We start from the raw sequence: 26,324 nt of genomic DNA on the forward strand, positions 1-26,324 counted from the left end.
AATTATTGGTCTACACTGTGATCCAAAATAGGGATGAGCAAAAGGACCGAACCGGACCGGAACCGGGAACCGGCTTCGGCCAGAATCAAGAACCGAACCGGCCCGATGGTTCTACCGGTTCCCGGTTCCTACCGGTTTCTTGTCGTGTCTTCAAATGTTGGAACCGATATTCGAAAAATAGCATCATACGGTTTCGGTTTTTGCTGGTTCTACCGGTTTTTGCCGGTTCTACCGGTTTTTGCTGGTTCTACCGGTTCCTACCGGTTCCCGGTTCCAAAAATCCACAAAAATAACGTCCCGGTCCCGGTCCGACCGGTTCCATCGGGTCCCGGTTCCGGTTCCGGTACCGGTTCCGGCCGGTTCTCCGGTCCATATGCTCATCACTAATCCAAAATATTACTATCTTATAATTTCATTAATTTTAACATCTTATTAGGTGACGTATCCCATCTTATTAAATGACGTATCCGATGGTTAAATGATTAACGTCTTTCCTTATTTTGTTTTTAATTTAATTAGTTTATTTTCATCTTAGTAGAATGTTCTATAAAACTCGTTCAATTAGCCTATGTTTAAAACAAAACTCATATCAAGAAAATAGTTTTTTATTATATGTATGACAAACTATATTTTTGAACCTCAACTTTTTAAGTAAGCAGACATCTCTTTGTCAATTTCTAATACTCCTAGACAAACATCTTGTAACGATCAAACAAATAGTAATTTGCTTTTCCACAACTACTTATAAGTCTTTAAAACCAACATTTATGTATAATAGTATATATTTTGTGACTATAAATATTTATGACACTCCACTTTTATGAACAATTCAATACAAGTCCAGATTTTACTTTCTTTTCTTTGCGCCTAAGAAATCAAGCGTTTATTTTAAGAATTATCATGTGAAAATATGCATGGATTTTCACACAAAGATAACAAATAATTTTCAAGTAAAGTGTAACACGATCTTAGGACTATAAATATATTTAACAGTACAAATTTGATTGGATTCAACCCAAAAATATTTACACATACATACATACATACATACATAATATCTAAAAACTCAACTCGTGCACTCAAAAACTGAATAAAATATAACTCACACGAGCTCAATAAAACTTGACTCGTATAGACTCTTTATCCAAGTGGTGTTTTAGATTTCTCTTTTCCTTTTTTGTTCTTTTGCGAAAACATAAAAACAAAAATTCTTTTTAAATCAAAGTCTATGCTTCTATGACTCGATATACACCATGGGAGAGAACTCTTCATCTCTCAAGATCTTCTGTTGTCTCGCGATAAAAGCCTCCACCGTTCGCCGGAAATCTTCGCAGCTCAATTCATCCTCCAAATAACTCTTCTCCCTCTCCGCCGCCCTATCGAAGTTCTTCGATCTGCTCATCTCCGTCGCCGACCGCCTCAGTTCCCGGTGAGTTTGATTCTCTTTGCATTCTACTCTTATCGGATTCTCCGATCGGCATCTCGAAATCTTCCTTCTGTTACTCGGAATAATGACAGCAGCCGCAGTAGTAGTAGTAGGAGTAGGAGAAGGAGGAGGAGGAGGAGGAGGAAGAACAGTTACAGTAGTACTATTTACTACGTTTCTCTCGCAGCTGTTAACGTATTCGTAGCATAAATCCTCAATTTTGTCGCCATCGTTGTTTTCAGAAGCTCGAGATTTCAAAAACAGAATCAGTATTATCACGTTTCCGATTAAGAACACGAGTTTAGGGCTAAATGCCGAGAAAGTGATTCCTCTGAAATAATCTTCAAAAACTTTAACGGAAAAGGAAAACGGTAGTTGAGACGAAATCATGACGAGAAAAACAATCATCTCCATGAATCGGAACAGAGTCGTGATTGTGTGAAGCCTCTTGTACTTCAAAATGGCGTTGGTCTTTTCCAGTTTGATATCGAAAGATTTCATCTTCGATACTTGTTTTGAGTCCATGGATAGGATTCAGTGGTCGATTGTAGATTCGTTAATGGAGTTTTTAGTCGATGAAAGGCTTTGGTCGAGTAGTTGTTAGGGTAACAAGGAGAGTGATGGCCATTTTTGGTGGTGTTGTTTTCTTCTTGGGTTGGAATGGAAAGGTTTTGAGAATGGGGTGTGTATTTATAAACTTCGAAACTCAAAAGAATTTGAATTATTTGCAATTCTTTTCTACTTTTACTTTCCATTATTATTCTATTTTTATATAATTTGTATATTTCAACAAACATTAATAATTCCATTCCCACGTATTTGTGATACTTTTGATCCATTATAACTGATTAAAATGTAATATCAACATAAAATAAAACTATCTAAAAAAAGAGATTTTAATATTGTTTAGAACATAATTAAAGAGGATAATGTTCATGTTTTGGTAATGATTGCACAAGTCCATGGCATATCACTTAACATTGGACCTTTTACTTAATGATAATTACAGAAAAGTTAACAAAGAAAAAAGGAGCTTATCTATCTTTTTTGAGTTATAAATTTATAATGTAATTTTTTGGTTTAGAAAATATGAATACGCCTACTTGTATTATTCTAATACCTCTATAAAGTTACTTAACAAGACTAATATAAAAGATCTTATAAATGATAGTCAAATATGCCAACTGTATTGAATATGCACGATGGATGCAAGAATTCATTCGAAGTAACAAACTAATTAAAAACAAACGTTATATATTTATTGTAAAATATATTTTAGATTAACTGTTTACAAAAAATAATCCGACAATCTATAAAAATACAAAACTTTCTGTTTTAGTTGCATCAACTCAGCAATAATGTAATTGATTGTATAAGTTGTATACCGTATTTCTTGGTCGTCATGAATGACACTAAAAACGAAAGTAAACATCGTATCTTTTATAAATACATCAAAAAGTACCGTAATTTAAAAAAGGTTTAAGAAAACTATTTGATTATTTAAAAATATAATAGTAAATCCAAATAATTTTAAAAAAAATATATAACAGACAAGTTGAGGGGATGGAGTGGATATAAGTACGTGGCAATAAAATGGTCACATTTGAAGAAACATAAATGGGCCATCATAGTCACTCTTCTTCCTTACTAACTAAGAAATTGCCACGTATCATAAAGTGGTAATTGTCCCTTGTATCTGAATTTCTCTATACGTTATCTTGAGTGTTTTTTTAATATATTGCCGGCATACTTTGTTATTGTACACTAAATGAAAATCCTAAATTTAACTTATCATAAATTGATTTCCACCCAACTTTCTTTATTATGTTTCCTCCGATAGAAATACATTAGTAAATATATGGTAATTTTGTTGGTTCAAAATTAATTAACACGGGTGTCCTTTTTACTTTGAGCAAAAGAAAGGGTTTTTGACACTGTAACACATCAATGTTTGGTTAATTTGCACATTTAGTCACTAAAGTTTTTTTATGCTTAATTGATCCTTAATGTTAGTAAATACCGGCTAATTAAAGGAATGAGAGCAAATATTACCGGTTTAAGAGTCATCGCTGACGTGTATTGGCTTATATGGACAAACATTTAACCATGTCATCTGTAACGTGGAACCTTCCATAATTGAACCTTATATTGAACCATCGAGGATACATTGTTACCCCAAATTAGGTCAGTGCCTCCCTCCCGATACTCTACACTCAATCGATATAACTAGAACAATGTTTGCCTCTTCTAGTCAATCAATCAACCTCCTGCGTGTCGAAAACCTTCTTGATGATGACCTCTATCCATCTTGCGATTGTCAAGACGCAATAAGCGTGGAAATGACTGTCTGGACCGACGATAATGTAGCTCGCAGGTTTTGGAAGTGCAAAAACTCTTTGGTGAGTATTCATTTTGTTTACTTACACCGTACTTGTTATTTTGAGCTGGAAATGTACACATTTTCATTAATTGCAACCCTAACCCTAACTCTGGTTTTCCCTTTTAATCAGTCAGTTGAAGGTCCAAAATTCAAGTTTTTTATGTGGAAAGACAAAGAAATTGAGGATGGTTACTACAAAGAACAACTTCGCAAGATGAGGTTTGAGCTGAAAAGAAAAGAAGAGTTTAGTGAAGTTTCGAAGGTTCAAAAGAAGTTGGTTAAGCTGCAGCAAGTTATGGAAGTAGATAAGCTAGTGTTTGAGACACAGTTGATGGATTTGACGAAGCAAAACAGAATGTTGAAGTGTGGGATCTTTGTTATGGTAATTGTAGTCATTGCCATGTGGTTAAAATGAACTTAAAAAGTGTAGCAGATCAAATAGGTGTTTATGGTTGATGGTATATAATTCCAACCAGTTTTTTTGGAAAGTGTATGGGTGGATGTTAAAAGTTATTTGCTTTTTTGGGAAGTGTATGGGTGCAAGGGTGTATGGGTACATGGTCATAGTTAAATCCTAGTTGTAATCTATAGTCAGGTTTTTGGTTGAATGCTTGTTTGATCAGTGTGTGTATGAGATGTTAGATGTAATGGAATGTAGATGTAATGGGATGGCAGTACATGGGAGTAATTGTAATGACTTAGTGTTGATTCAATAAATGATATGAAAGATCCTAGTTATGATATACCTTGCTGAATTTCATAATATGCATGTGCTCCTTTTAAAAATTAAAGTGTGGGTACCACATTGTCGGCCATAAGGAACTCACTTGGTCCATTTAAAAGTCCACATATGACTCTACATCCCTATTCAATAAACTAATAGCCACAATAGAATGGACACAACCGATTCCATTAAGTTGCCAAAGCCTGCATAAGCAAGTTCTTTCTTCAAGATCCACTTCATAAGCATCTGTAGTTCCTCTTACTTCAAACTGATTTAGTCCACTAGGTAAGACTTGGTAATGTCTTAGACCCTTCTTAATGTCATTCGCTATTTCTCTAATTGTTGGACAAATTTGGTTGCCCCATCCTAGACCCTTGCATTTCTTCTTGAACACCCTCTCCATCATATACATCCTCAACTCCTCTAACATTGTGATAATTGGTTTCTTCCTAGCATCCACAATCACAACATTAAAACTTTCTGACATTCCATTCTCCACAGCATCACAACATCTTCCTGGTTGGAAGTAGGCCCTTGACCATGTTTTGGGGTCTTTGTCCATCAGATACTGATGATCACTTGGGTCTAGCACTTCAAGCTCTTTCATGGCAACCTCAAAATCTACCTCTGTTGTTGCTTTACATGCCTTCCAGAATATGCTTTCATATTGGGCACCCCTATACCTTTTCCTAAGGTTTTGGCTAATATGCTTGGCACACTGCCTATGCTTTACATATGGAAGGAGTTCTTTCACAGCCTCAATCAAACCCTGTTAACAAATTCCAAATATAGTGAATAAGGATGCAAATAGATAGGAAAGTGAATTACAAACAATTAAATTACCTTGTGTTGATCCGATATTACACTGTATCCATAGCCCAAGTTAAGTCCCAAGTCATCAATGAGTAAATCCAAAAGCCACCTTCAATTTTCCTTATTCTCCACACATACTACTGCTCATGCAATAGGATAAATCCCATTGTTTTCATCCCTTCCAACAGCACATAATAACTCCCCTTTGCAGATCCCTTTAAGGAAACAACCATCTAAACCTATTATCTTCATGCATCCCTCCTTCTACCCCTTCTTTAATGCATCAAAGCAAACATAGAACTTACTAAAGTAGTTCTTCCCATCTAGCATATGATTTACATCAAGCTTCACAGTGCTACCTGGATTTGATCTCCTAATCTCTTCTGCATACGACCATAACTTTGCATAATGTTCAACTAGGGTACCATCTATTGGTTGGAGTGCATATTTCTTAGCTCTCCTGCATTGACCAACACTAACATGAATACCAAACTTCTGTGCTACAACCGTTCTTAGCTTTCTAACACTCATCTTTTGTCTAAGTAAGAACTCTCTTGTATAATGACTCCCTATCCAAGCATACGTGACCATGGACCCTAACTTGTAGTTCCTTGCACATTTGTGGATTGGCTTTAAATACTTAATTTGGAAGCTTGATTCATCACTCATCCAAGATGCCCACAACCTGAATGTGCACTCACCCTTGTAACACTTAACCAACAATCTTTTCCTATCATTTTTCTCAAAGCAAAGTTGGTACCCATTCACAACAACATAGTTGCATAACATTGATTTTAATTGAGATGGATCTTTGAACCTCATACCAAGTATTGGGATCTGCTTTTTCCATGGAACTAACTCATTAAAAATGGAATGTTGTTGAGTTAAATTGGCATCCTCTTCATTCCCATCATCATCATCTATGTTGTTATCATTTCCTTCTTCCTCTTCGCCACATAATCTATTCAGAAATTCATCACCCTTTGTCCTATTCATAGTGACTATGTCCTCATAAAGTCCACATCCACATTTCGTCCTCATTCTCACCACCACCAATGCAAGAATCATCTCCATCCTCTTCTTCTATTTCAGAACCAAACCAATCTTCTATTCCTTGACCATCATGGTCCATATAGATACAAATTTTACCATTTGTCCCATATGCTTGAAAAATGAAACATCCATAGTCTTCATCATTAGCGATAGCAGTTATCCCAGATATTAAGGGCTTACCTGGTTCACAATAGTATAACTTCTTTATACTTTCTTGCATGAACCGTTCGAGAAATGTGATACATTCACCGTATGTCATTCCAAAAAAATCATGATCATTGAAAGTGAAACTGATACCATGGTTATACTAGAAAGGATTTCTAAGAAAAACACCTTTGAAGTTCAGCTCCACTATAGGGTGGAGTCCATCAGGGTTTGGCGTCGAGCTAGCCATTGTGGGTTGGTTGACTACTCACTGACTTCGGTCGGAGAAAACGACTTCGAACCCTAGGTTTAGTGCTTCATATTCACTGTAAGATGAGAAAAAGAAAGAATGAAGAAGGAGTGTTCTGGCTAAATAAATGTGTTTATTTTGACCTCTAAATCCTACATGGATAAAATAAATGACATATATTGTAACGTCCCAAAAATACGAGCCAAAATTTTCAGTTTTAAAACATGTACTTAGCGAAACATTAGAAATAAACGTTCAACAATCATATCATTTCATAAAAGATAGTGCATGTCTGGAAAACATTTTGATAAAATATAAAAGTATCAGAATCCAAATCCCCAGGAAGATCTCATGATGCGGAATACAAGCATGTGTGTGATGTACCGCTACCGTGTCGGCTCCTTCCCCTTCGAAGAAGAGGTACCTGAAACCAAAACTGAAAATTGTAAGCATGAAGCTTAGTGAGTTCCCCCATTTTACCACATACCATACAATTAAATATCATACACACTGCCGGGCAATTCTGGGGTGCCCGACCTACCCGGTACGGCCATTCTGGGGTGCTAACCTACCCGTGTCAAGCCTTTCTGGGGTGCTGACTACCCATGTCATACCATTCTGGGGTGCTGACTACCCATCAGTCCTAACAACCGATCTTCGGGGACTATTTCACCCCCTACTTCTACTAGCACATATATCATAACATAACATATTATCAGACATATCCGGGGTGTCCGATCTACCCTTCGGTCCTAACGACCAAACTTGGGGACTATTCCCCTCCTACTACCACTATCACATATAACATATCATGCCAGCATATAAACAAATCATCACATACTGTCAGACATATCTGGGGTGTCTGACCTACCCTTCGGTCCTAACAACCGAACTCTACTACTATCACATATACATATCATGCCAGCATATAACATATCGGGTAGTAGCAACCCTAGATGATATCACAAAGACAATCATCTAACATACAACTCCTACTGGTGGGCCGGCATTGTGGTCATAGACCCACCGGTACTGGAAGGTAAGTCACCTCAAAGTAGCTGCTGATCTGCGTGGGAACTGACTGTCTGCTGATGCTGCTGCCCCGGGAATCCTCCGTCTATGATTCCCATGAAACACTCAGTCAAATGCTGCTAACCGACCTCAGGGTAAAATGACCTTTTACCCCTAATCAACCAAGAGTCCAAGTCAAATTCAACTGCCAGTTGACCAGACTCGCCGAGTTGGCTTGCCAACTCGCCGAGTCCCTTTCCCTTAGTCTGACCATAAATCCGTCTCTACTCGTCGAGTTAGGCGTTGACTCGACGAGTTCTCCTTCTATACCCAAGGCCACTAGTCCTTCATCCTACTCGCCGAGTTCATCTTCATTTGGAGAACACTCTATGCTGTGACTCGCCGAGTTGCATGAACAACTCGCCGAGTTTTTCTTGAGGAAAGAAGATTGCCTTTAACTCGCCGAGTCATGGCATTGACTCGCCGAGTTACTTCGCGAGTGAGTCTAGCTTCAGACCCACTGAGTCCTATCCCACGACTCACCACTCCACCCCGCAAACACGAAAAGGGGGAAAACTCAGGGACTCGCGACTCGACTCGCCGAGTCAGATGAACGACTCGCCGAGTCGGCCACATGCAAATACTATACACACGACTCTGCTTGAATCCAGCTCATGCTATTCATAGATATGGGTTTCTAGGGCATGAATAACATGTAAAGTTTCCAACTTTACGTGTAAATAATCACCAATAATGGTTTTACTCTCCTTCAATTTTCCTTATTCTCCACACATACTACTGCTCATGCAATAGGATAAATCCCATTGTTTGCATCCCTTCCAACAGCACATAATAACTCCCCTTTGCAAATCCCTTTAAGGAAACAACCATCTACTCTCCTTCCCTCTCCAAATCTTCAAGAAAACACACCAAAATGCTTCAAACTCACAAGGAACAAGGCTTGAACGAAGTATAGAGCTCTGAGGGTGAAGGGGCGAGCTTGGGGCGGATAAGAGGGTTTAAATAGGGTGCAAACCCTTGAAATTTAGGGTTTCATCAGACAGCGGGGACTCGCTGAGTCGCCAACTTAAACGTGTTCCGGATCTCGTCTCTACTCGGCGAGTCGGACCTACAACTCGCCGAGTCCAAGGCTAAAAATGAAAAACACTAAGATAAATTTTACGTACCAGGAACCAGATGCTACATATATAATGTAAACTTATTCCACGTAAGCAATATCACCGGTTGTTCCGTTTACCGGGTGCATAAGGGGGTAATTAGCCGGTATTTACTAACATTAAGGATCAATTGAGCATAAAAAAACTTTAGTGACTAAATGTGCAAATTGACCAAACATTGATGTGCTACAGTGCCAAAAACCTCAAAATAAATACCAACTCTATATATACTTTGAGAATATTTATTTGAAGCCCGAAAGTCAAATAAAAACATATTGATAACCTCAGAATTCCTCTGATTTTATCTGTCAACCATGCTTCTAAAAATTAAGATTGTATCATCTACAAAATTATGATTGAGATATTTGAAGGTTACTCATATCTACTTTGATATATTTTAATGTCTCTGACATACATCAAAACGACCATTTTATAACCAAAATAAACATAATTAGAGATAGTGAATCACCTTGTTAAAGACTCATTTAACATAAGTTTTCTTCGACTTGTTGTAGATTCTAAGTTTTGTAAAGGTATTAAAATAGACAAACACATTAAAACATATGACTTTAAACAAATAAGTCCTTTTTATTGTGATGACAACATTTTCGTCTATCTTCTTAATTTATGATTTTTTGTTTGTGATAATAATATTATTGTAAAAGTCATATTGTTTAAACTGCAATCTATTTTTTTAACCAAATGGTCGAAAGAAATTATAAAGATTTAAACACATTTATTGAAAAAATTTATTCCATTTATTAAAAACATTGGATTTTAGTTACTGAATACGCTGCAAGCTTTACTGAGAAAATGAAGCTTGTTCCTCACGTCGTCCCAATTGAACTCTCCAAGGTTAACAAGTTTGCCCTCGCATTACCAGCGAACTTTGGTCCAATGGTCAAGCAAAATACCACTCTGAAAGCCGCCATCTGGGCTGCTAAAAATGTGGAGACCCAGATACGAGAGAAGGGTCTGGAGAGAGCGGAGGTGGGAGAGAAAAGGAAATTTGAAGGATCTTCAAAGTCCAACGAGAAGAGAAAATTCTCGAAGAAGTTCGAAAGAGGAGGAGGAAGTGAAGAAAGATGGTGCGAAGAGTGCAAAAAGAAACACACTGGAAAATGCGATGAGGAGGTGACTTGTTTCAAGTGTGGGAAGCATGGGCACTATGCCAACGAGTGTACATTCAGCAAAAGGGTGTGTTACGGATGTAACAAGGAAGGGCACTTCAAGCAAGACTGCCTAAAGAGAGAGGGGGCTACAAAGCCAAATATGCCACCAAAGCCAAAGGCGAGAGCATTCCACATGATCCTCGACGAACCGGAAAACAACGCGAGGAACCAAGGATGAGGAATTCATACCCGAAGATCGAGTTATGAGGTAGCCAAAGAGATAGAACCATATGATGTAGCTTATTAGAGGCATAGTCTAGGGTGAACTTGAACACCTATGTAATAGTTTCGAGAAATAATAAAGCCTTCGTTTTGTTATCTGATGTGTTAAACTGTTATGTGAATTTTCTTATATAGTGACTTGGAAAGCTGCGAGACAATACTTGGGAAGAGTATTAGTAGGTGTGAATGGTAGTAGAGGCCTATACTACTGGAAGCACAGGACTCACACATGGACCAAGGAAAGTCACAAGGTTACCAAGAAGCTAGTAATTGATTTCGTTTTATTCAAGTATGTCGCCATTGTTTCGGTAATGACTAAGAAGATTGTTGTTATCTCGACCCTAGTGGTCATATCACATTGAGTCCGACTATGATGTGCAGGTTACGTGGTTCAGAGAACTAAGTTTGATGTAGCGTCTGACTTAAACCAAACGATTGAAATCAAAGCGATCAATAGAAGTATCACGCTCGTTGTTAAAGAAGTTGGTGGCTAGAAATGCTACATGATAAAATGTGATTATATCACATTAGACCATGAAAGAAGGCATAATCCATTCCGGAATTTGACTTTAAGAGACCTGAGTCTAAGCATTGCTACATACGATGATATGTCATTAGAATATGACACATCGGTCAATTATAGTAATCAAATTAACTTATCCTAAGTTTGTTAAGAAGAAGGAGTCTCTGATAAAGAATGAGGTTGTGACATGAAGGTCATGATTGGAAGTCTAACGAGCAGGTGTAAGTTCGAGCACCGCCTGTAGTCAAGGAGTCCAAGAGTTAGATACTCGTTCGAAGCAACATAGAAGTTACAATTATTACCTAGGATGAAGAGATAACATATGGAGTCATTATACAATCCTATTTCGTTGATGATTCCGGGACGTAATCATCCTAAGGGGGAGATAATTGTAATGCCCGTAGATCCGGGCTAGTCAATTTAGAGGCAATAGGGGTCGAAAACGACTTTTCGACAAAAGATTATTAAGAATAAATCTTAACCAAGTTGTAGTATATGTTACAAGGTTTCCGTACATATAAAGAGCGTCGAAATCCGAGTTATAACGAAGAAGTTATGACCCGTCGAAGTTTCGTGACGGAACCGGCACGATACCGGGAGGCGTAAATAGTGAATTTACGATAGAGAGAGATTTAGCCATAGCGATCTAAACTAAAGTCGTAGTATATGTTAAACCGAGAGTGTGCATAAAAAGAACATCCAAATCTGACTTTGTATGAAGTATTTTATATAAATTACGTGCTATGTGTGCATATTACCTGAGTACTTGTTGTCTATGCTGGATGAACGATTATATACACGTTTTAAATGATTTAAACTGTATATGTATTTTATATCTACGAAAATTTTGGGGTAAGACATGGGTAGATGTAATAGATGAAATATGAGTTGGATGATGAGTTGAGAGGTGCAATAGACCGTGAGGTGAGGGTGAGAGGTGGACGATGTGAGAAGCGTTTTTCCCAAATGATGGCCCCATCATTCAGCAGAGTCTGGATGACAACCACAGACTATTCTAGACAGTCCAGTGGAACACTAGCAGGCTCGCAACCTGTCGGTGTTGTGAACGATGTGTTCACCGGTGTACTCTAAAAAAAAACTCATGATATATATTGCGAGTGGACTCTCGAAAACGATACTGTCAATAAAACCCTGGCAGATGCGCCTAAAGGACTCTACCGGTAGAAGCGCCTAATAGAGAACCTCATAACCCCGACAGATGCGCCTAAAGGACTATTCCAACAGATGCGCCCCATAGAGAATGTCACAATTTTGGCAGCTGCGCCTAAGTGACAGAACTAGCAGTTGTGCTTGACAGGTGTGTCATTTACAACGATGGAATTCGTACCTATTCCTTAGGATACTCCTTAGGAATGAATGAACAAGAAAATAGCTGATTCTTAGGGTATATCCTTAAGAATAAAGAAAATAACGGGGATGGGTAATTGGGTTAACTGTTTAATGATTAAACATAATAATTATATTATTGTGGGTTGAAAACCCTATGTACTCACCAGGTTTCCCAACCTGACCCACTCAGTTTATTTATATCACAGGTGTCGATATGAAGTGACATTACACTGAGAGGTTAAAGAGATGTAGATCACTAGTGTAAATAAATGTAAGTTCCGTTTATACTTATGTTCCTGTATTGACGATGACATCCCAAACGTTTTAAAATGAATAAAATACGTTTCTTCGAAAATGTTTTGATAACGTATTTATCGTATTTTTCTGGGAACAAATTCCGCAACATTTTTATGAAAAGAAGTACTCTGATTTTTATAAAGCGTAAACAAAATCGGTCTTTTTTTGCCGTGAAATTGGGGATGTCACACACCTTCACCCCCCCATTATAGGGTTCGGCGTCCTCGTCAAACGCATCGACCCATGCCCCAACTTTGATACCATTTGTAACATCCCCCTATGGCACATATCATAATATTGTCCGTTTTGGGCTTCCGACATGAAGACTTCCCAGGGGGTCACCCATCCCTGAATTGCTCTCGCCCGGGCATGCTAAACTACAGAGTTCTTATGGGATCTGTTGCCCTCACGACTTTAAAATGTTTTGTGATAGTGAAGGTATGCACACCCTTTTATAAGGAATGTTTAGTTCTCCTTCTCAGCCGATGTGGGATCAAGTGCAACTAACTTGCCCGCCTTCACCCCCATTATAAAGGAGTGTGGATACCTTCTTTGGCTTGGAAGGTATCCAACGAAGGAAGGTGGGTTGCACCTGATCCCATATTGGCTTGGAAGGAGAACGAAACATTTCCTTATAAGGGGTGTTGATACTTTCCTTGTCACAACGCATTTTAAAGTCGTGAAGACAGCAAATCCCATAAGAACTCTGCAATTAAGCGTGCTCGGGGGAGAGTAGTACCGGGATGGGTGACCCCTTAGGAAGTCCTCGTGCCGAATGGCCCAAAGCGGACAATATTGTGATACGTTTCGGAGGGGATGTTAAAAATGGTATTAGAGCTGGGGCATGGGTTGATGTGTTCGACGGGGACGTTGAAACTTATAATGGGGGTGAAGGCGGGCAGGTTACCTGCACCTGATCCCACATCGGCTGGGAAGGAGAACTAAACATTCCTTATAAAAGGGTGAGGATACCTTCCCTATCACAACACGTTTTAAAGTCATGAGGGAAGAAAATCCCATAAGAACTCTGCAGTTAAGTGTGCCCGGCCGAGAGCAATTCAGGGATGGGTGACCCCCTGGGAGGTTTTCTTGCTGGAAACCCAAGGCGGTCAATATTATGATAGGTGCCATAGAGGGATGTTACAAATGGTATCAGAGCTAGGGCACGAGTCGATGCGTTCGACGGGGATGTTGAACCCTATAATGGGGGGTGAAGGTGGGTTGCACTAGATTACACATCGGCTGGGAAGGAGAACGAAACATTCCTTAAAAGGGGTGTGGATACCTTCCCTAACATAATGCGTTTTAAAGTCATGAGGGCAGCAGATGCCATAAGAAATCTGCAGTTAAGCATGCCCGGGTGAGAGAAATCCAGTGATGGGTGACCCCCTGGGAAGTTTTCGCGTCGGGAGCCCAAAGTGGACAATATTGTGATACGTGCCAGAGAAGGATGTTACAAATGGTATTAGAGCTAGGGAACGATTCGATTTTTTCGATGTGGACGTCGAACCCTAAAATTGGGGGGGGGGGGTGTGAAGGTGGGTTGCACCTGATCCCACACCGGCTTGGAAGGAGAACGAAACATTTCCTTATAAGGGGTGTGGATACCTTCCCTGTCACAACGCGTTTTAAAGTCGTGAGGGTAGCAGATCCCATAAGAACTCTGCAGTTAAGCGTGCTCGGGCGAGACTAGTACCAGGATGGGTGCCCCCCTGGGAAGTCCTCGTGCTGAGTGACCCAAAGCAGACAATATTGTGATATGTACCAGAGGGGGATGTTACACCCTTTTAGTTTCCAAAAACATTAATTATCAAAGTCTAGGATCCAAGTTGCAAAACAAATAAATGGTTAGGTATCATTTATCTCATTCACTTGAATTAAACCAGGAAGATATCGGTTATCAATTATATCTTACTATATAATTCCTAGATTTATGGGATCGCTAATAAAAAATTTAATTTGACATGTTTGATCTCATCTATGCTTCAAAACTCTCTTTCTTATATATCCCTTATCACAAAAGATTTCCGATCAAATCGTTCAATTTGAAAAACATGTGTAATCAGCATATAACTTGGTTTTAGAAATTGCAAAGACACCCCGACCATCAAAAGTTAACACTAAGTGGTTAGGTATCCTTTATCTCACTAGTGCATACAAGAGATGTGCGATTGTTCTTTAAAGCGATTGCATAGATTTGAGGTTCGTAAAAAAAGGACTTTTATTTGTTTTATAATTTAAGTTTTTAAAAACATACGATATCATGGTTATTACATGCATATAATAAACCATGATACCAATTTTCAAAAGAAAATCACTTTTAAAGGTTCTACATAAAAAGACGATTTTTATATAATTTGACGCGATTCAAATTTAATAACCGATATTAAGTTTGAGTGCATTTGAACCTTTTATATCTTTAATAAAACTTCCTTTAATTACTTATATATATATGGAGTTTGTATAAGTTATAAAAATCACCATTTTAGAACTTATACTTGAATATTTCAAAATTTAACGTGATTAACATTTTTATAAAACCAAATTTTATTTTAAACCAATAACTTGTTACATCTTATGTCCACATTATAAATTTTGAAAACCAAACTCCATGTGATGTTTATTTTGTCCAAAATTATTTTAGTATGTGAAAAACTAATTTATCAACCACATATAATCATTGCATAAAATAAACAACACAAACATTCATAAAATTATATGTGCGTAAACATAGCCAACTAATAATATTTTTTGTGAGCCAACAAAAAATGCCAAGTCCATTCCTTAATGGACATTTTAAGGGACCAAAAATTTTCTTGTAATGTTGGTGTAGAAGCTCCGACTTGAGTAAACATCATTTGCTTGCAAAAGATTTGAAGAGCTTCTTGAAAGCGAAAATTCAGCAACTGTCGCTAAAAGTCCAACAACCCTTAAGAAATAACATTAGTGACACTTCTCAGAAATTGTCACTAACTTTCAACATGTTTCTTAATAACGAAAATTGTTATTTGCTCTTCAAAAATGGCTCCAACTTCATTTCTTGTTACATTTTTGTACAAATAACTTATTTATATTAACTAATCTATTAATTACAAAAATAAATCAAAAAAACTAACCTATTTAATGTACTACGTACCATATGAATAAATAAATTATTACAACCATTTTTATAAAACAACGAACACAAAACAAAACAAATACAATGGTTATTGGATAGTTTATGCACATCTTACATATCAACATACATATAAGACAACATTTGTTTTTCTAAGACAACTTTAAATGAGAAAATATGCATGAAACTTTTGTCACATAAAATAACAATTAAAAAAGTTTTCAAAGAAAATATGTATGAACTTGTTTTTATACAAAATCAAATTATCCAAAAACTAAGATTTCCAAAAATTGAAAATTTAACTAAACTTGCAAGGTGGATCTGATACCAATTGTTGGTTTTTTTTTTTAATATTCAAAAATTAGTTTCAAAAACATAAAATTTAGCAACGGAAGACTTTAAAATTAGAATAAACATAAACGAAGTTTATACCCACCAATGATCTTCTTGCAAAGTTTGGAAACAAAACAAGCACCAAAGAGGAAGAAGTGTTTAACAACCTTTGTAGATTTTGAATCCTCAAGGGGAGGCTTAGAAGTTGATGGAGAATGTGGAACATTTGAGATACCAACAACAAGCCAACTTAATGTAGATGCTAGTCTAAAACTCTTAACTCTTAAGCTTGAAGTTCATAACCAAAGTAGAACTTCAAGAGAGTATAAAAGCAAGTGATATCTTCATAAGATGATCAAAACTAAGAGAGAAACCCATGCATCATGCATGTTACGATTTTAAGGGGAGAAGAGAAGCATACCTAAGTGAAAGCTTTTCACACACACACATACACACACACACACATATATATATATATATATATATATATATATATATATATATATATATACTCATGCTTCTTATTACTCTTGATTAAATAAGTCAAAAACCCATGCTTCTTAAGATAAACCATACTCTTATTTAAATATTCAAAAAGTCATACTCTTATTTAAATAATCAAAGAGTAATTCTCTCATTTAAATATTCAAAAAGACATACTCTTATTTAAATAATCAAATAGTCATTCTCTCATTTAAATAATTAAAAACCATACTCTTCCTTTTTTACTCTTATTTTTATAAAATAATAAAAGAAAGAAAGCAAAATGAAAGGACCCCTTTCACAATTTAACATTATTACTCCAAGTTACTCCAAAACATGTTACATGCATATTTATAAACATATTTTATACATATATATGATCTTATTACAAACCGACTAACGAGGTTTTTATAAAGTTATATATATATATATATATATATATATATATATTACATAATTTCTCAGGAATTTATACATTAAATACAGAAGTTATAATATTATCTATTCTACATCTTCTAATAGTATTTAACTATACTGGCTGTTTATCACCTGCAATAATTTAAACACTGAAAAGGTAAGCGGTGACACTTAGTAAGTTCAATAATAAATACAATATTACATTATGTCATATATACATCAATGTGGCAGAAGCAAAGAGGAACAATGAACAACAAAGGCATATGTGAATCATGTTAAAAGCTTTCCATATCAATCGATGATTTGATTCAAAGATATACAATCAATGAGACATAACAATTTCAATACTTGATATACATAACTAAAGCTTCGGTCCAAATGGCACAGAAGACATCTAATTTCTGATTAACATTTTGGTAGATTTCAGGCTTTTAACCCTATCTAACCTTATGCCAATGCCATAGTGGTAGAAGTCATTCTCTTACGAGACATGCTCTACACGGCCAAAGGTACAACTTTGCTATCAAAATAGCATGAAATAATAACACGGGAAAATAACATGGAAAAGCACATAGCACATATCACACATAACATACAATTGTTCCTACATATGGAACTCACTGTGAAATAACCGGAGGTTAAAATAGTAATTTGGGTAGCACTTCTTTCTAATAAATAAGTTTCTCCAATGAAATCCAAGAGCTTTATTGAAAACCAGGCCTTGCAAGGGTTGAGCTTCAAACCAAAAAAATAAATTTCTTGGGGTCTTCGAGCACTTCGGGACGTTCTTCGGGTGTTTGGTAGGTTCCCGAGGCTCCGGGGGATTAAAAGTAGCTTGAAAGAGGGTGTAAGATGTAAAAGTAAGAAAAAATTCAACCAAAATCAGGAGGGTTCACACCCTCCCTTATATAGTGTGCGAGAGGTCGGTTCCGAAGGAAGGAGAAGAACACGCGGTATCAACGAGGCGAGGGCAGGTGGTGGATGCGATGCGAGGCACGCCTCATCTTCGGGCGCCTCCACGGACGCTACACGCGTCAGAAGCTAATTGGGATGCGCTTAAGACTCAAGAAGAATGCGACACACGTCAAACACGGGGCAAGCTCATGAGCAAGGGCGACTGTAACGACCCAATTTTCACGTCCAAAAATTTCATTTTTGATTAAGTAATTTGTAAAACAATTGTAACAAAATATCAACCGATCATATCATTTCATAAAAACATGTCTCGTGTCTGAAAACCGAAACGTAAAAACATAATAATGTCAGAGTACAAATCCCAGAATAACTCATAGTGCGGAAAACAATGTGTGTGTCTGTTGTGCCGCTACCGCGCCAGCTCCTTCCCCTTCGTTGAAGAGGTACCTGAAACCAAAATTGTAACTGTAAGCACAAATCTTAGTGAGTTCCCCCATCGTACCACATACCATACAATCACATAACATACATATTGCCTGTCAATTCTAGGGTGCCCGACCTACCCGATACGGCCATTATGGGGTACTGACCTACCCGTGTCAAGCCATTATGGGGTGCTGACCTACCATATCAAGCCATTCTGGGGTGTTGACCTACCCGTCGGTCCTAACAACCGACCCTCGAGGACTATTCCACCCCTATTGCTACCGTCACATATATCACAACATAAACATACTATCATACATATCTAGGGTGTCCAAACTACCCTTAGGTCCTAACAAACGAACTTGTGACTATTCCCCTCCTACTACCGCTATCACATTTAACATATCATTTCAACATATAAACATATAATCACATACTGTCAGACATATCTGGGGTGCCTGACCTACCCTTCGGTCCTAACAATCGAACTCTACCACTATCACATATATCAAGTCATGCCAACATATAACATATCAGGTAGTAGCAAACCTAGATGATATCAAAAAGACAATCATCTAACATACAACTCCTACTGGTGGACCGACATTGTGGCCGTGGCCCCACCGCTATTGGAAGGTAACTCACTTCGTAGTAGCTGTTGATCTGTGCGGGAATCCTCCGACTGCTGCCGCCGCTGCTCCGGAAATCCTCCGACTATAATTCCCACAAAACACTTAGTCATACACTGCTAATTGTTCTTAGGGTAAAATGACCATTTTACCCCTGACCAAGTCAAAGTCAAAGTCAAAGTCAACTTCTAGTTGACCTGACTCACCGAGTTGGTTCGCCAACTCGCCAAGTCCCTATCCTTCCATTTGTCCTTACACCCGTCTCTACTTGTCGAGTTAGGCGATGACTCGATGAGTTTTCCTTCTAATTGAACATCGACTGAATCCTCATCCGACTCGCCGAGTTGTATGAATAACTCGTCGAGTTCATCTTCAACCGATACACGAGTCCTGTCCTTGACTCGCCGAGTTGTATGAACAACTCGTCGAGTTCATCTTCATCCTTAGAAGATTGCCTTGGACTCGCCGAGTCTGTTCATGCACTCGCCGAGTCCCATGAACTTCCAGAACAATGGCTTAGTCCAGAACGTTGGGTCACTCCCCGGGACTCCCTAAAACCTTTCCACACTCAACTGGGTCCTTTTGACCCTCAACTGATATGGGACAGAAACCTTGGACCCGCCAAGTCCAAGAATGGACTCGTCGAGTCGGCCACATCCTCTCACTAAATCTTCGATTTCTGACATACAACCCTTGATTAAAAGATAGATCTATGCTTCTACAATCGATCTAGCACGTAAAGTTACAACCTTTACTTGCTTGCATGGGACTTTGAGCTCAAAAGGTCCTAAAACAAGCTCTTACAATGCATGGGGCCTTCTTTGAGTGCAAAAGCCACTCCCTTTCTGCCTTGTACCCCCTCTAAGGACCTAGATCTGAAACATCAACCCCTAACCATGCTTGCAATCATGGTTGGTTACAAAAATGGCTTAGAAAAGCCCTAAAACTCTACAAAATGGGATCTATCAAAAGAACAAACAAGGTATAGACTTTATACCTTCTGTAGACTGCAAATGATGCTCAAAATTGGATTCATCTAGTCTCCTCTTGATCCTTCAAGCTTTTCCTTCCTTCCTTGGATCACAAAAGCACCAAAATCACACCAAATGCCTTAGATTGCTTCAATAATGGCTAGGGTTTGCTATGGGGGTCTTCTGGGAGCAAATGGGACGAAGGAGGCCGAGTTAAGGTGTTTAAATAGGGTGCAAACCCTCAGATTAGGGTTTTTGTCCAGACAGGGCCTACTCGCTGAGTCCGGGCCCCGACTCGTCGAGTCCACTGCTTAAACCCCGCGTCTCATCCCACTTCTACTCGGCGAGTTGGTCCTTCAACTCGCCGAGTCCAAGGCCACAATGAAAAATATTTTAAAGAATTAATAAAAGAATACGTACCAAGAACCAGGTGCTACAACGACGCGGCCGAACCCTGGCCATGCGAAATTCCTCGGATTTTGTGTTTTTCTCGGTTTTTGTGTCCCAAACTTCAAAAATTCATACCTTTTGGATACGAGCTCCGTTTTTGACGTTTTTTATATGCACGCGTAGGCGAGATTATACTCTACAACTTTCGTTTAGACTCTATCGGATAATTCTGAATTTATTTTTAATATTACTATTTTTAAAAGTCCAGGACAGTAAAATCCGTTAAAAATTCATAACTTCTTCATCCGACGTTCGTTTTCTTCTGTTTTTTTACCGTTGTACTATTATTGACGAGGCCTTCGACTCTCATTTAGGTTGCGTTGGCTAAAAATCACTCGATCTTTATTTCGAGTTTTTAGTTGTCTACTGCTATACCGAAACTTAGAAAAATCATAACTTCCTCATACGAAGTCAGATTTGGATGTTTTTTTTTTTTGAAAATTCTCAGTTTAACGAGTACTACTGCTTTCATTTAGATCACTAAGACTAAAAAGTAGTTTATCAAAAACTCATTTTTTTTTACGCTAAATAGTGTTTGCTGGTTTTGTAGCGGATCTTCGATTGATCATAACTTCTTCGTTATAACTCGGATCTCGATGAGGTTTTCGCCTAAATGTTTCTAACAAGATTCTCTACAACTTTCGATAATAAAATTGTACTTATTTCAAATTTTATGTTTTCGTTAAATTTTAATATTTGACTTTTGATTGGAATCTCATAAGACTTCCAATATTTTCCGAGTGATTCTAAACACGGTTTACTTCATTTCTAATAAAAACTATCTGTTAGAACTCAACGCTAACATCATATAATATTTTATAATATTATTTATTTTTAAACGACAAAACACGAGAACCGAACGTGTATGTTACACAAAACCTTTATATTTCATAAACAAAATTTATAAAATATAAACTTCAACTTATTGGTAAAAGACAAAAGAATTTGTCTAGTCCAAAATGTTGTGCATGACTTATTAATTCTTACCAGATGAATTTTATAACGTTACTTGCTAATGAAAATTATTATTTCCTAGAAATAAATAATTTCCAATTTAATTATGAGTGTTTATTGAGAATTTATTTAAACCAATTTCTAATGAATAATCAATTATATCAAGTTGTTTTTAGTGTGACTCGTTAGTATCATATGTTAATTTGCAATATCACTTTAATATGATTGTTGAACATACTGAAACACCACTTTTCCCATAATAAGGAATTGTTATTTATTTGTGATTTAGTAATGAATATACATGAAACCTTTTGATAAAACCTATACTCTTGATTTTCAACATTTTATACTTGGTTTTTGGGATGTCACAATAGGGGGTAAAAGAATGCCAACAATATGGAATTGTTAGTTATTCATGATTTAGTAATGAATATAAATGAAACCTTTTGATAAAACTTGTACCTTGATTTTCAAAATTTTATACTTGGTTTTTGGGATGTTACAATTTTATAACATAATATAAAAGCTCTAAGTTAAAACCATACTGATGACTGCAACTTGTAGCCTCCGCCCTCCACCTTCGTCGACCTTTTCTAATAGTTGTAGGAAGTTCCTTCATTATGCTCCATGTTTTTCTCCTTTTCTTTCTCCTCCTAAATAATAAATAGTCGCACACACCAAACCAGAGCTCCTTTCTAGGCCTTTTCTATTGTCTTATCTGCTTCCACCTCTTCCTTAGATGACCCCTGCCTCCAAGCCTTTGATCTCCTCCTAGTTTGGCATATTCTTCTTCGGATCTCCTTTCCGAGTCAGCCTCTTCCGATGTTGCTGCTGTTGCCTTCCTCCGATGACACCTTGCCGAATTTAGCTTTGTCCGCCGTAGCACGAGCCCTCTTTCTTTTCTACTGCCTTTCTTTGGACTCCGTTGTCGTCAGTTCCATGGTCGTCGTTTGTCGTCACAACACTTTTCTTCTCTATAACAGAACCGCCTTTGGCCGCCGCTTCTTTTCTCTTCTTCTCCAACGAGTAGTCGTTGTTACCCGCCATCGTCAGAGTCGTTGTTGCCGTCTTCATCTATGTTTTTATATTTTTCTTGTTAAATTGTCTAATTCTGATCAAACTGAAGGGGATGTTAGCGATTAGAGCTAACTTAATACCTATTACGGCCTGGGTTAGGCCAATAGCCTATTTTGTATTCCTATTTATATTAGGTTAAATCCTCGTTATGAATAAAAAAAATCTATTTTATAACACGTAATTCTAGAAAAAAAAAATATAAAACCAACATTTAAGGACCCAATTTCAAAACTTAACCCCTTAAACCTTCGTTAATATTAATTAAAAAAAAAAACAACTGAACCCCGTAAGTTTTTTATATATTGCATATATTAAGTAAAAAAACAAACACCTTAAGTAAGTTTACGACTGATAAAGAGATACCATACAAATGTAAAAGAGATTATTTGCTCCACAATTCAATCAACCCACTCTCACTCCCACCAACCAATAAGGGAGTTTAGACATTTTTCTTCCAAGTGTCATTTAAATATTGTGAAAGGGCCTGTGTAGGGAACTTCCCAATTAGGCATTTACAATTTAATATCTTTTTTCTTAAACTAAAAAATTTCTTTATCTTTTTCAAAGAAAGATTTGACTTATATCTTTACATGACTATGCATATGAACTACCTCTAGTCTAAAAGGGTTTCCGTATTTGTAATTTGAAAGGAAAATGATTTGTATATAATATTTTTTGATATACGTAACAATTTGTATGAAGAAAAATTATTATATATAAATCATCTCTCATTTTGAAACTTATGCACATATCAAGGAAAGAATATGACTTATACATTTAAACCTAAACCCCTTAATTATGTTGTAAACGAAGCTGACAAAAGCTTGATATGACAAGGTTAGACTATACTTATGTTTAGGAGTTGTTTTGTAGAATTTGAATTTTTAAAAGAGGCTGAACTTTTAAGAGGTAGGAGAGATTAATGGGTGGGAAATGTGTGTGGTCGTGTGAAATAGAAAAACAAGAAAGAAAAATGTTTGTTGGAAAATTAAGATATTTTTGGAATTATTTATAATCTTAATTGAAATTATATATATATATATATATATATATATATATATATATATATATATATATATATATATATATATATATATATATTTTTTACTCAGATACAACTTTTCTCTTAAAAATTAATATGCTATAAAAATTAAAAGGCTATCAAATCCAAAGAGCCCCTTAATCGATCCAATATTAAAGGATCAAGTTTAATAATTATTTACAACCTTAATTGAAAATTTCATAATAACAAAAGCTAGAGATTGTAGTCTTATAGATAATTACACAAAGAGGAGATGCATCAAATCAATCTAACAAGATAAAGTAACAAGTTGAAGAAATAATAATAATAAAAATCTAGCCGTCGTTACCATTAACCATACCAAACAATCTTATAAAATTGAAAATGAGTACTTGTAATAAAGTCGAAGGATAATCTAGTAAGTGTATAAACTTAGGTTTATAGTGCCACGCAACTGCTTATTATTGTCTGCAACTTTTGACTATGTCCATTAAAAAAGCAACTTTTAATATCTTTTTTCTAAATGTTTATTAGAATTAGTAATTTATATATTCCAACGTTATTTTCTAGTTTTGCGTTAAAATTAAGATTTTACTCGCCGCACGTTGTAGCCACGTTAATGGATTTAAATAGAAAAACTCTTTCAATAGCAATATAATTTTAGGACTTAAGTTGCGAAACCAAAAAAGTGAGGGATCAAAGTCATACATACATAGAAACAAAAGAGGGCTTAAGTTGTCAAAGCATAAAAGTCAGGAACACAATCATGTCAAGAAAAATACTTAAAAATAAGCAGGAATCCTAAAAAAGTTATGTTCAAACATAGATAAAGCCAATGGATAGGAAAATCATATATTATATATAGTAGGAGGGTAAACATGAAATTTTAAAAAATAAAGAAGGTGCAAGGTACGGCGAGAATAATGTATTTAAGAAAATGAACTCTTTCAAAATCCAAGGAATGAGAGTGATATTTTATAAAATTGAGGGGTACTATCTATAAAAAAATCAAATTATATATATTATGCATGGAGGAGGGGGTGTAAATTTGAAAAAAAAAAGTAGAAAGCATAAATTTAGTAAATTTTAAAACACAAAAGTTTAGAAAAGGGAAAAAATATAAGTGATAATTTAGTAAAATTTTATACATAAAAGGGGGTAAAAGCATAAATTTAAAAAATAGAAAGCATAAAATATGATTTTATAAGAGGACAAAAATGACTTAAATAAAGTCTTAGGGCTAAATTAAATGATGAGAAAGAAAGACCGACTCTGCTTTTTTTTTTTTGTGTATATATATATATATATATATATATATATATATATATATATATATATATATATATATATATATATATATATATATATATATATATATATATATATATAAGTTAATAGAGAATCATAATTATTGGTTTTTTAAGAAACCAATTTTTTTTTCAATTTCTAGAGCTTATTTTTTATCAAAAAAAAAAAATCAAAAAATATCTAAATTCATATATTAACATTGTGACTGTGAAAAATATTTTTCGGATTCACCGTGTGAATCCGGATTCACATTGTGAATTTTCAAAGATTCACACTGTGAATTTGACGTAAAAAAAATCGAATTTGATATCATTTGAAAAATGATAAAAAGTTATGAATTTCTGTATTTTTTTTTAATATAAAATAAGTTCTAAAAGCTAAAAGAAAAGATTAGTTCCTTGGTTAATTATGGTTCTCTATTGAACCTCACCATATATATATATATATATATATATATATATATATATATATATATATATATATATATATATATATATATATATATATATGAATGTTTAATTGAGAAAAAAAAGGTTGAGAATGAAGGAACCGTCACACATTTATTTTTTCGCAAAACATTTAGGTGTAACGGCGAAATAAGTAATGGATACATATTTGTTTTTCTAACCAAATATGTTTTTTAAAGTATGTTAATCATTACCTTAATATACACAAAAAAAAATATTTTTTGTTTTTTTAATTATTAGAATGCTATTTTTATCGAAAATTTATTTTAATATATCAAAATTCATAATTTTTTATTCTATATAAATAGACATCCATATTGATATAGTTTTAAGATAAAATAAAAAAAATATTTTTTTAGAGTTTCAACTATCGTTATTCATAAGTGAATAAAAACGAATCAGATTTTTATTACAGTACATTCGTTATTCACTTATGAATAAAACGCATGTTTAACTTTTTTACAGTTTAAGTATCGTTTATATATGAATATAACACGCTATAAAGTTTTCTTACATAAAATATATTTTTTTACATCATTTTTCTTCACACGGTATATTTATATGAATAAAACGTGTTTTAATTGTCGTTATTCATATATAAATAAGTAATGTGTTAAAAAAAGATGAAATGCTTTGAAAATTTGAGCTACTTATTCATATAGGAATAACAAATGAATTGTAATAAAATTATGATAAATGTGTTTTTCGTATATAAATATAACTTGTAAGGAAAGTCAATACACGCTTTATTCATAAGTGAATATAAAATGTGACGAGAGTTGATGTAAGCTGTAAAGTCTTTATTATATGTTATATTTATATATGAATGATACTTAATCTGTAAAAAAAGTAATCATATTTTTTATTCATAAGTGAATAACGAATGTGCTGTACTAAAAATTAGATGCATTTTTATTCACTTATAAATAACGATAGCTAAAAATAAAAAAAAAATTATTTTATCTTAAAACTATATCAATATGGATGTCTATCTGTAGAGAATAAAAAATCATGAAGTTTGGTATGTCTAAAATCATTTTTCGATAAAAATAGCTTATTAAAAATTAAAAAAAAATAAAAAAAACTATGTTTTGTGTAAATTAAGGTAATAATTATCATAATTTAAGAAAACATGTTTTTGTTGAAAACACATGTGTATTTTTTTTCTCATTTTCGTTGGTACGAAGGAGGCTGTTGTGACAAAAATAAATGAGT

General features: G+C 35.5%; 2 protein-coding genes across 2 annotated transcripts; both read right to left on the reverse strand.

Moving 5' to 3' along the window:
• Positions 1-985: 985 nt before the first annotated feature.
• LOC145076541 (uncharacterized) lies at positions 986-2,102 on the reverse strand. The gene has a single exon (XM_079022376.1). The coding sequence runs from the start codon at positions 1,949-1,951 to the stop codon at positions 1,235-1,237; it is 717 nt and encodes a 238-aa protein (XP_078878502.1). The 5' UTR covers positions 1,952-2,102; the 3' UTR covers positions 986-1,234.
• A 2,540-nt stretch (positions 2,103-4,642) lies between these two features.
• On the reverse strand, positions 4,643-6,417 carry LOC145076419 (uncharacterized). The gene is made up of 3 exons (XM_079022298.1): positions 5,612-6,417; positions 5,374-5,395; positions 4,643-5,299 (listed from the first exon to the last, which is right to left on the reverse strand). Exons 1-3 carry the CDS (start codon positions 6,415-6,417, stop codon positions 4,643-4,645), a joined length of 1,485 nt encoding a protein of 494 aa, XP_078878424.1.
• Between the last annotated feature and the right edge of the window lie 19,907 nt (positions 6,418-26,324).

The sequence above is a fragment of the Lactuca serriola genome, chromosome 9, assembly GCF_051521515.1.
Source record: "Lactuca serriola cultivar US96UC23 chromosome 9, Lser_US96UC23_V15, whole genome shotgun sequence".
In the NCBI taxonomy this organism is placed as follows: Eukaryota; Viridiplantae; Streptophyta; class Magnoliopsida; order Asterales; family Asteraceae; genus Lactuca; species Lactuca serriola.